A 12725-nucleotide genomic window follows, 5' to 3' on the forward strand; every position below is an offset into this window, starting at 1 on the left:
TCGCCTTTGGAGTTACCCCCATATACCTCCAACTCATAGAAAAAGTCCTTGTTTATGGTGTCAGTGACAAAGAACCTCTCTTCAACTTACTTTTTCTTGCTATCTCTTTTTGCTGTTTTTTCCAAGACGGCTCTGCGCCTCAAGTAATCATTCTGGATTTCATTATACTTTGTAGTGTGCTCTTTGATAAGATCAGTGGTTTTCTTATGGTGCCTCTTGACAAGGTCCTTCATTTCTTTGTAGTGTTTCTTCTGAAGTTTAACAAAGGCCTTCTGTTGTTTCAGTTCCTCAATAGTTTGCGCTTCCACTTCTGCAGGAAAAAAACAGAGGTCAGTTAGTGCATGTGAAAATGACCGAGATGGATGTTCAACTGCTGGATATCGGCTTATGCGATCTAAGTGTTGCATAGTAATACCCACAGACACATTTTAAAGGGCTGATGATTACAAGTTAATTAGACTTGCTCTACTCTATTGAACCAATACCTTAGTTTGGAAACAAAAAGTATTTATGAGACTGGGGTAGAAATTGTTACGGAATTCATCATTTAAATACTATAGTATTGATTAAATTAATTGCTCAAACATTCTCCCAGCTCCTCAGCATATGTGTTGTCTCCTTCTAGCCAAGGCCATAAACTATCTCTGCAGAAATACAAATCACTGGTAGTGCTTGCAAGAGGTGAAACTGATGCTATTAAAAACAACTTGAGGAGCAGTTTGCTAGTAAGTAGAGCATGGGCCTTGGATTCAGAAGGATCTGTGTTCTAATCCTAGCTCTGCCATTTGTGACCTTGAGCAAGTCACTTCATTTCTACATACCTCAGTTATCTATAAAATGGGGATTAAGACAGTCAGCCCCATGTGGGACATGGACTGGGTCCAACTTGATTAACTCGTATCTACCCCCAGTGCTTAGTACAGTGCCTGGCACATAGTAAGTGCTTAACAGATACCATAAAAAATCCCAATGACATGTTTTTTAGTAAAGAAACTGCTTTATTTTCACTGAAATGAATGGAGATCAGCACCAAGTTAATTTTCTCACAATTAAGACGGTTTAGCTATAAGACTCAGTAGCATAGTATTTTTCCGTGAGACAGTGCCTTTGAACTTCCTCTCTGATCGGGGAGTTTTCCAGATGGACAGAAGCTTGCTGTCTTGCCTACTGAATCTCTTCATTCATCATCAAGGTATACACTGAATGCTCACTGAACATTGCACTAAGCATTTAGAACAACATATTTTTTGTGTTTTCTCCAGTCATATATTTTGTTCATCCGATCCTTCATATCCAGAGATACATCCTAAATTTTTACTCACTAAAACTAGGGGGTCAAATTTCAAATTTAGCACTGTAGATTGAGGCAAGGTCCTGTTGAATAAAACTAATTGCTTACTATAAATTTGGATTTCATTTTTCTCTCCAATTGGAAATTATCTTCCTTCCCTACAATTTTATCCCAGTCTGGTTCCATCCCACTTCTCTTCCTAATCCCAAAATTCTGTGCAGCTTGGGTGCAGAGGAGAGAGTGAGAACTACAGAAAGAAAGGGGGGAGAGAGAAAGAGAGGGAGAGAGAGGGAGAAGGTACCAAAGAAATAGACTGCCTTCAATTACTGAAAAAGAATCAAGGGCCCAAAAGCACTGATTCCTTCTCCTTTGAGCACAGCTGGAGGTTTGACCCTGGAACTTTGGTCAAAAATAGATATTTCTACTGGATAAGACCTCTCAAAAATACACTTTCTCTGTGCAGAATTCAGTTAGAACTCAGGTGTTTACCACATAGTAATATTGACTCAGGATAGCATAGTGTCTATAAGTGGAAAGTTGTCGGTGAATTGATCTGATAGAATATTCAGTGCCTAAGATAGTTTTGCTTCCATGCTTGCAAAATTGCATTGAGAAACAGGTACTCTGGGAAACTGCTAATAATAATTATAGTAACTGTAGCATTTTAGAGTGCATTATGTACCACTGTGCTAGAGCTTGGTAGGTACAAATTACTTAGGTCAGACAAAGTTCCTGCCCCACTTGGGGCTCAGAGTCTAAGGGGAGGGAGAATAGGTACTTTATCCCAATTTTACAGATGAGGAAACTAAGGTATGGAGACATTAAGTGACTCTGCCTGAAGTCACACAGTAGGCAAGTGGCAGATCCGGGATTAGAATCCATGTCTCCAGACTCCCAGGGCTGTGTTTCCTTTGCACCCCTAAGATGCTTTTTAGAAGTTTTTCCTTCACTACTTGCATTACATGTTTGATAAGAAATTAGTATATTTAAAAGATAGTGAGCAAGAGTAAGAACCAATGTTAACATTGTTTTCACACTGAAATAGAAAAACTTTTCCCAAATTTATGACAAACTTAACAAATGGCTGTTGGTGTTTTATTTTTACCTGTAAGGACACTCTGAATAAGATCTTCTGATTTTGCAGGTGCTTTTACAGAACCTAAGAGTGAAAAAAATTGAGTCAACAACCATAAATGGCTTTCCATAAATTCTGAATCCATTTTATGATAAATTGATTCATAAGAGAAAACATGGTTTATTCATAAGGTCATGGTATGAAGATTGACTTGGTGAATGTATGCTTAGTATTCTAGATAAAAAATGATTCTATAGAATTTAAGTAAAAACATTCTTGAGTTTTTAGTTAAATTGTTTAGGAATTGCTTTTGCCATCTACTGGTATAAATGAGAACTTCAAAACAACTTATCAAAAACAAATATACAAATACCACTTCTATTCCAAAAGCAGATTCACTCATTTCCAAGGTTGTTATAAGCGTGAGCTTGTATTGCTGCAGTTGGAAGGACTTATGTCAGTGTGTGAAGGGTGCAAAATCTTTGGGGGCACCTCGTTGCTGACCTCCCTGCCTTCTGTCTCTCCCCACTTCAGTCCATACTCCATTCCGCAGCCCGGATCACTTTCCTTCGAACTCATTCAGACCAAGTTTCCCCACTCCTCAAAGAAACTCCAGTGGTTGCCCATCCACTGAATAAAACTAATTGCTTACTATAAATTCCCACCATTTATACAAAAACTCCCCACATTGGCTTGAAAGCATTTAATCACCTGGCTCCCTCCTACCTCACCTCACTACTCTCCTACTACAACCCAGCCCACACCCTTTGTTCCTTTAATGCTAACCTTCTCACTGTCCCCCGATCTCATCTATCTCTCTGCTGACCTCTCGCCCACATCCTACCTCTGGCCTGGAAAGCCCTTCCTCATTATATCAGATAAATCCTCTCCCCCATTTCAAAGCCTTATTGAAGGCACATCTTCCTTCAAGAAGACTTCCATGATTAAGCCCTCCTCCCCGCTTCTCCCACAAGCCCTGACTTGCCCCCTTCATTCATCCTCCATCCCATCCCCACAGCACATATGTATTCTACATATCTGTAATTTATTTATTTATATTAATGTCTGTCTCTTCAACTAAACTGTGAATTCATTGTGGGCAGAGAATGATTCTTTTTGTTGCTGTTTTTTACTCTCCCAAGCACTTAGCACACAGTGCACACTTAATAAATAGGATCGAATTAATGACTGAATCAAACAAAGTTTTATTTTGAGAGCGTTATTCTTGTTTATCCATAAGAATATTAGTTGGCATTTCCAGGAGAGGTCAAAGAAAAATATGATAAAGCCCATTAGATTTGGCAATGAGGCACTAATTCTTAAACTTGGTTGGAGAAGATGGTCTTGGTGGTGTGAAGGGGCTGGAAATGAGACTGCAGAAAGTCAAGAAGAGAACTGCAGGAGAGGAAACAAAAGCGGAGGATTTTGTACACAATTTTGTTTGTTGTGACACTGTACCCTCCCAAGCACTTATACTGTGCTTTGCACCTAAGCGCTCAATAAATACAATTGAATCAAGAACGGTACCAAGAAGGTGGGCTGTTAGATGGACTGTGATAAGGATAAGGCTATCTGAGTATGGGTGGGGGTGGGGGCATGAGAGCATTTTAAAGGCAGAAGAGATGAGTTTTGTGTTTGTGTTTGGGGACGTCGGTCAGCAAAATTACTACAGTGTGCCTTGTCCTCAACATGGGACTTTTAAGAATGGCACCTCTGTGAGCATTTTATTTATATCACAGTTTCATGACAATGAATATATTGGTTGTGATTTTAGCTATTTTTCCAAATTCATGCACCCAAAACATCAATTTTGACATAAATACGTTAAGGAATTGAGTTGAAATACAGTTATGTGCTGTTGCTTTATTCTATATTACCATTTAACATTTCTATAGAAATGGATTTTGTAATTTGTGAGGTGTTTGGCAAGTACTCTGACTCCTACTTAAAGGGACCCAAGGTACAAAAATGACCGTGCAGTGAGTCAAGGCAGAGGCCAGATGAAAATGTTTTCACTTCTGACTTTCTAGAGTTATGTTTATCCACCGGGACATGTGATTTTGATATCTGGCATATTAAACAGGGTTTAATTTTTGTGTTTTACACAAAAGTAGTGTTTAATCACTGACCTGGTGTTGGCTGACTGTGGACAACCTGTGAAGGTGGTTTTGGTGCCAGGGACGCGCTGTGATTGACTCCATTTTCTGCGGGCGTTGGTCTCGGCTCATTATTAGTTTCCGATGGAGTTTCTCCAGGTTCCGCCTAAATACATACATTACATAGATTACATCTAATCCCCTCTGACCCTTCGATTCCGTCTGCTTGCCTTCCTGAATCAGCACACACATTTCGAGTACCATGGCTCATTTTGATTCTGAATTAAACATTCTTAAGAACTTCTGGAAAATAGGTGCCACCAAGTTAATCATCGCGTCAACTAACATTTTACCACAAATTTGGGTGAAAATTTTCAGTCATTTTAAATTTGCCCTGTGCGGATTTAGCTAAAAGCTGGAATTTCAATAAGAAAACATCTTCCTTTGAAGATAAGCTTCTTGGCCCCAGGAATAAACTGTCTAAATGTCTATTTGTCTATCTCTAATATCTCACTTGCTCTAGCCTTTTCAAAATATTTTCTCCTTCAAAAGGTAATTCACTCCTGCCTGAGTCTGTGGTCTGAGACTGATGGCCTAGTAGGAGTGAGAAAAAAGGGTTTCCTCTATTGGTCTTCACAACTCGGTTGTTCTGGACTCTCCCAAGGGCTTAGTACAGTGCTCGACACAGTAGCAGCGTGGTTCAGTGGAAAGAGCCTGGGCTTCAGAGTCAGAGGTCATGAGTTCGACTCCTGGCTCTGCCTCTTGTCAGCTGTGTGATTGTGGGCAAGTCACTTAACTTCTCTGTGCCTCAGTTCCCTCATCTGTAAAATGGGGATCAAAAGTGTGAGAGCTCCATGTGGGACAACCTGATTACCCTGTATCTCCCCCAGCGCTTAGAACAGTGCTCAGCACCTAGTAAGCGCTTAACAAATACCAACATTATTATTATTATAGTAAGTGCTCAATACCACTGATTGATTGAAGGTACTTTACTGCTCATGTCCACAAAATGATTATTCCCATGAATAAGTTCCCTCTCAGTCCAACATATATCCATTCCAGTATACAGTTTTTAAATCAAGAAATTGAGTCAATCCCAAGGGATCCAATGGTAAAAATAATAATAACAATCATATTTAAGCAAACTTCACATATTAAGAAATTTAAGCTCATGATAAAAAATATCTTCAGCTACATCCCCACCACTACCAGGAAGACTAGGTAAATGGGATTCCTGCAACAGAGTTTTTCACAAAGCATTTTTCTTAATAGTGTAGTTTAAGTTCAACTATGTCAGTTTGAATTTTTTTTCCTAGATGACATGCCATGCCACCTACATTACATGAACTGGGTCAACTATAGTTCAGGCTTGTTTTTCTCAGATTTGAAACCACGTTTTAGAGACTACAGGCCAAAGAGATATCATCCCAAAAGTTCTTTCCATAGAGTGGCAGCACAAAAAGGTCAACCCAGGCAAAGGGAAAGAAAATTTTACAATTAGCCTTGGAATTTGATTAGTGCTGACAACCAGGCTGATAATTCATTCCAGGAACCCTTGTTTTGCCTCAAGACACTACTGGCCAAAATGATTCCCTGATTACTGCTTTAAGTCTCCAGACTGGAGACATAGACAAAGACTCTATCCCATCTGCTTAACAGTAATAATTGTGGTATTTGTTAAGTATATGTGCCAAGCACTGAGCTAAACACTGAGGTAGATACATCCTAAACAGATCAGACCCAATCCCTGCCCTACATGTGGCTTAATCTACTTGATAACAAAAAAGTTAATTCTGAGCAAAAAATGGTAAGGGAATTATACTAGAGTCTCAACTATTTTAACAAATGATAAAATGTTTCTTAAATAATATTCAATGAAAATATTTGGTAAAAGGCCAGGTAATACATTTTCTTGGATAAAAATTTTCATCTGGAGCATGGCAATGTGGAAAGGTGTTTGCCTATTATTATTTTGGCTGAAGCAAAACATTCCTAAAGTTTATATATTTTAGTATTGACATTTTGTTACTGATTTGACTATTTTCAAATTAACTCTATTCAAGCCTTGACATGGTATTTACCGAGCATCTACACACTGTTTACAATTGTGATTGGTTGTGAATTAGTTGTGAAAGGCTTCCTGGAGGAGGTGAGATTTTTGAGGAGCTTTAAAGATGAGAAGAGCTGAGGTCTGATGGATTTGGGATGGGGAGGGAATTTCAGACTGGGGAACAGTGTGAACAGAGGGCTGGAGGTAGAAGGTTCGGATGGCAGCAAAGACAAATGTGAGCAGGTAAAAAAGCAATAAATACGATGGAGAGAATAGGTGGTGTCACTACAGGAGTGACACATCATAGTACAAAATAAATGAGCCTACTAGCACCACTGGGAAGTAAGGACTGCTTTCTCAATTTTACAGTTAAGGAAGCTAAACATAAAAAAATTAGTTCACTTGTCCAAGGCCATATAAAAATACGTAGTTTCACTTTATACCATGCTAGTCCGAATATTTGTCATAATCTTGCCTGACTCAACTACTCCATCAGCCTTCTCGCTGGCCTCCCTGCCTCCAGTCTCTGCATTCTCCAGTCCACATTTCACTCTTTCATGATGGCCTTTATCACCTCTTCTCCTACGCCCTTCTGCTTCACCCCTTATTCACCTCTCCCTCAGTCCCAGAGTCCTTATGTACATATCTGAAATTTCATTAATTAGTTTATATTAATGACTGTCTCTCCCTCTAGACTGTAGGCTCATGTGGGCAGGGAACGTATCTACCAATTCTGTCATATTGTACTCTCCCGAGAGTTTAGTACGGTCCCCTACATCCAAAGCACTCAATGCATATGATTGATCTTGTTTTAAAACATGAATCTGCGTACATCTCCCCACTCCTCAAAAATCTCCAATCGTTGTCCATTCCTTTTCATATGAAACGGAACCTTCTGACCATTAGTTTCAAGGCACTCAATAAGCTCTTTCCCCAGTACTTACCCTTACTCATCTCCCACTATGCCCCAGTTTTCTGGCTTTGTTTCTCTCAAGCCAAACTGTTCCCTGTGCTTCACTCTTGTCTCTCTCATTAACTCCTTTTCACAACTGGCCTTCTCCCTGGTACTCCCTCTCCTTTCAAATCTGGAAGACCACTGCTCTCCCCATCTTCAAGGCCCTTCTGAAATTTCACCTATTCATTCAATCCTATTTATTGAGCGCTTACTGTGTGCAAGGCACTGTACTAAGTGCTTATCTGGGTGAGGTCTTCCCTGATTGATCTCTCTATTTCCCCACTACTGGCTTTTTAGTGCTTTAAAATCAGCTAAGCACTTGGATATTCCCCTCAGCCCAATTTTAAGTTTATGCAGACATTTTTGCACTCTCTTGCTTCTTCCTACCTGTAATTTATTTCAGCTCTGTCTTTCCCACTAAATCATAAGCTCCTTGAAGGATAGATCATGTTGATTAACTCTAATGTACTCTCCAAAATGCTACCTACAGTGTTCCACACAAAGTAAGCACTCAGTATATACGACTGATTGACTAGAAGCTTTTCCTCCCAAATCAGAATTGAGTCAATTCATGTGGGGGTTACTTTCCTGCCAAACCCTGCTTGAAGGAAAACTCACACTATAGTTTGCATGCCTTGAACGGCACACATCCATTTCGCCTGACATTACATTGCGTTCTATCCAGATTGACACATGCTGTCGGGAAACCGTCTCACAATTCCCTATCCAAAATGTTCAATTCCAAACGTGGAGTAAAAGCAGTCATTTTAGGAGAAATGAGTCATTATATCCTTCTTTCAGTTGGCCAAAATTATGTTATCTATCAATCAAACGTGATGATAATGGTATTTGTTAAGCACTTATTATGTGCCAAACACTGTTCTAAGCACAAAGTAATCAGGTTGTCCCAAGTGGGGATCACCGTCTTAATCCCCATTTTACAGATGAGGTGACAGGCAAAGAGCAGTTAAGTGACTTGCCCAAAGTCACACAGCTGATAAGTAGCGGAGCCAGGACTAGAACTCACAACCTCTGACTCCCCCCCGCCCGTGCTCTTTCCACTAAGCCACGCTGCTTCTCTAGCAGACAGGGTGTCAGTGGTCCCTGGACATTAGCACTGGTCAAGGTGAAGATGTTGAGTGTTTATAGTGGACAGAGCACTGTAATAATGCCCAAAAAAGGATACAAAAGAGTTGACAGACATGATCCCTGCCCCATATTAACAGTAGAAGAATAGTAATATTTAGAATTTCCCAAGTACTCTGAAGAAGATAAAGGGGCAGTGCTGAACTAGGGCCAAAAGAGTCCATGGCTGCCCCTGCAGTTCACCCTATCTGGGAAACAGTTTTCTGCTTTGAAACACCATACTTTGGTCAGGGAAAGTCCTGTGTTTGCTACCCACACTGACCACTCGAGCCTGGACTGTGTCCCCAACTAGAGACTGTGTCATCCGTGGCTCAGTGGAAAAGAGCCTGGGTTTCGGAGTCAGAGGTCATGGGTTCGACTCCCGGCTCTGCCACTTGTCAGCTGTGTGACTGTGGGCAAGTCACTTCACTTCTCTGTGCCTCAGTTACCTCATCTGTATAATGGGGATCAACTGTGAGCCTCACGTGGGACGACCTGATTACCCTGCATCTCCCCCAGAGCTTGGAACAGTGCTCTGCACATAGTAAGCGCTTAACAAATACCGATATTATTATTATTAGTCTGGTAGCTCGTTAGGGGTAGGAAACATGCCTGCTAATTAGGTTGTATTGTACTCTCCCAAGTGCTCAGTCCAGTCCTCTACACATAGTAAGTGCTCAATAAACACCATTCATTGGCTGATTGATTGACTGAGGCTTCTGTCTCCACTGCTGACCTTCCCTAGAAGGGAGGAGGCCTGACGGCAAAGAGTCGGCCATAGTTCTGTAGCCTTGGACAAGGCGAAGGCCTGACTAATGCCGGATGGAGGGTCATTGCCTCCCTTCTTGACCTTCCTTCTGGCCTTACAAACAGCACTACCAGTTTGACATGCCTTTGTTTTCTCTCAGTTGGATGAGGCACTCTGAATTTGAGAGCAGTGTTTGGCTGTGAGAATAGAAAATCAGGCACAAGACAGAGACAGATGTAATGCGAATCAAAACAGAAGGATCAACCTATTTGAGAAGTTCAAAGATCTGGCCCTGCGCCTTGAAAAATCTACATGTCCTGTCAATAATCATCAAGGAATTAAATATTTCAAAATATAGTCTTCAGAACTCTAGTGGCATAGTTTTCTTCTTTCATATTAATAACTGACATTTAATTCCCATTTGGTTAATATGTTCCCAAATATCAATTGGTCCTTGTGGTTGCCTAAGAAAGGGACATTGTTTTTGTTTCTGTTAGCTTCTCTTTCACCCATATGAGATCCTCACGACCACAAAGACATAAAACATTTTAAAAAACAAGACAACCTAAGCTGTGAAAAATTAAGAAAAGCAAACCTCAAGTACACATGAACCCAAAAAAACTTATTAGAAATCAATTCTCATTCAGGCAGTAGACAACTCATAAAATATATCATTTACTAGGCCAAATACTTTCCAACGTTAATCTCTAGTGAGTAATCACTTGTGTCTTTTATTGATGAAGATAAATTGCATCATTAGGGCTCAGTGAGAGGTAAATAAAAGGGAAAGATGGTTTAGGCCACTTCACTCGCACTTACTTAGATTTCCAACGAGCCTCAGTTCATAAAGGGAGGAAGAGATTCCTCAAAGGAAAAGACTGCAATGGACACCTTAAGCACTTAGTACAGTGCTATGCACACATTGAGTGCTCAATAAATAGGAATGAATGAATGAATGATAAGGAAAAGGGTCAGACTGGCGATAAAATAGGAAATAAAGTCCTCATGGGAGCTGGTCTAAAAATGAATTCTCCCTGTTGTTTTTCACAACCAAATCCTAGCCTGGGTCTAGTGAAATTTTCCAGCTCCAAGATGTGGGACTTCATGAAAGGAGCACAATTCCATTTTATGCTTAGCCCAATGAATGGATTTTCAGTCTATGCTTTTTACTTAATCCAACAAAAACAGGTTTCTCCAAGCAATTGCTAAAGTGTACAGTACTTTAACTACTCTTTTCCTGATCTCTCTTGGAAGCAAAGAGGAAATCCTAAAATGAAGACTCTGGGAGTTGTACTATTTCTGATTGCAACTACAATGATAATAATGGTATTTGCTAAGGGCTTATTATGTGCCAAGTACTAGGATCCATGTAGGCTAATCAAGTTGGACACAGCCTTAAGGGAGACAGCCTCGAAAGCCTATGAGGGAGAGAGAATAGATACTGAATTCCATTTTACAGGTGAAGAATCTGAGGCACAGAAAAGTTAACTTTTTGTGGTATTTATTAAGCACTTACTATGTGCCAGGCACTGTGCCAAGGGCAAGAGTAGATACAAGCTAAACAGGTTGGATACAGTCCATGTCTCCCATGAGACTCACAGCCTCAATTCCCATTTTACAGAGGAGGTAACTGAGGCACAAAGAAGTTAAGTGACTTGCCCAAATTCACTCAGCAGACATTTGGAGGAGCTGGGATTAGAACTCAGGTCCTTCTGACTCCCAGGCACATGCTCCATCCACAAGGCCATACTGCTTCTCTAAGGACACTTGCCCAAGGACAATACACTGTGCCAGTGGTAGAGCTGGGATTTAAACCAGGACTCCTGACTCCCAGTGATGCTCTTTCCTCTAGGCCACTGCTCAATAAAAAGTGATATCCTCATTCTCATCAATGAAATATTAAACTGCAGTCTTTTTTGAGAGAATGCCATTTAACAAGGCATCAAACGTTGTGATCATTTTTGCTGTGCTACTCATGTGCTACACAATTTGGGATAAGCTCTCTAACTTCTGGACCGTTAGTGCACTGATTCATTCATTCACTCAATCACATTTATTGAGCACTTACTGTGGGCAAAGCACTGTACTAAACACTTGGGAGAGTACAACATAACAGACACATTCCCTGCTCACAAGGAATTCACAGTTTAGAGGGAGAGACAGATATTAATATACATAAATAACTAAATTACAGATATATATATATATATACTTATATGCTTTGGGGATGGGAGGGAGGATGAATGAAGAACCAAGTAAGAGCAATGCAGAAAGAAGTGGGAGAAGAGGAAAGGAAGGCTTACGCAGGCAAGGCTTGTTGGAGGATATGTGCTTTCAATAAGCCTTTAATGTGGGGGAGAGCAAGTATCAGTCTGATATGAGGAGGGAGGGCATTCCAGAACAGAGGTAGGATGTGGGTAAGAGGTCGGCAGTGAGAAAGATGAGATCGAGGTACAGCGTAGCCAGGTGAGTTGGAGCGGGCACGGTGATTAAGTGTTTTAAAGTCAAAGGTGAGGAGTTTTTCTTTTATGCAAGATGGATAGTGGGTGATGGTCTCTAAAACAGTCAGTCAAAATAGAGGTAGGATGTGGGCGAGAGGTCGGCAGCGAGAAAGATGAGATCGAGGTACAGTGAGAAGGTAAGCATTAGAGGAACGAAGTGTGAGGGCTGGGTTGGAGTAGGAGCGTAGGCAGGTGAGGTAGGAGGGGGCAAGGTGATTAAGTGCTTTAAAGTCAATGGTGAGGAGTTTTGAGTTTTTCTTTTATGCAACATGGATGGTCTCTAAAATAGTCAGTGAATTGTATTTATTGAGCGCTTAAGTGCACTGTACTGAACATTTGGGAGAGTAAAGCATAACAGCATATTCCCCGCCCACGACGAGCTTAAAATATATTGCCTGGCCCCTGAAGTCACAAGTTATTACACAGAATACTGAATGCAAATACAAATGACTTTTTGCTCAGGGTTGTGGAAGCTTTATCCAAAATTTCTTTAGGCTTTCCTCTCTCTGTGCTCTCTGGTTTCAGAGGGATAGATTTTTTCAGCAAAACACTGCTCCAAATGAAAACCAAATGCTCCTGAGATGTGAGTTGAAGCTAAGGATATGGCCAATGTAACTGTGTTCTCTGCTTCTATAAAACTTTAATAAGTCCTCCATGCTCCACTCAAAGTCAGTCTACTCTCAGAACTTATAAAGGGAAGAGAGTTTAACTCATTAAAAGAGGTGAATGTCTTTTGTCACGCCTGCTGTTTGTAATAAAATAGTATTATCTAAGATACACGAGGTGAATTCAACTTTTCCCCTACTTGATGTGAGAATTACTTGGGGAGAATAACTCGATTCGAGAGGCAAAAATCTGAAAATATTGTTCAGACCATAAAGGTC

General features: G+C 40.5%; 1 protein-coding gene across 3 annotated transcripts in view; it reads right to left on the reverse strand.

The window, feature by feature from the left end:
* PLCB1 (phospholipase C beta 1) overlaps positions 1 to 12725 on the reverse strand; it is a 457205-nt gene that overhangs the window by 69780 nt on the left and 374700 nt on the right. For all 3 annotated transcript variants that reach the window (XM_029071936.2, XM_029071938.2, XM_029071937.2), the window contains 3 exons: positions 4496 to 4628; positions 2397 to 2450; positions 91 to 310 (listed from right to left, as the gene is read on the reverse strand). In XM_029071936.2, the coding sequence (XP_028927769.1) occupies positions 91 to 310; positions 2397 to 2450; positions 4496 to 4628 (407 nt within the window). The remainder of the gene's footprint in view (positions 1 to 90; positions 311 to 2396; positions 2451 to 4495; positions 4629 to 12725) is intronic.

This window comes from Ornithorhynchus anatinus, chromosome 9, assembly GCF_004115215.2.
Source record: "Ornithorhynchus anatinus isolate Pmale09 chromosome 9, mOrnAna1.pri.v4, whole genome shotgun sequence".
Taxonomy (NCBI): Eukaryota; Metazoa; Chordata; class Mammalia; order Monotremata; family Ornithorhynchidae; genus Ornithorhynchus; species Ornithorhynchus anatinus.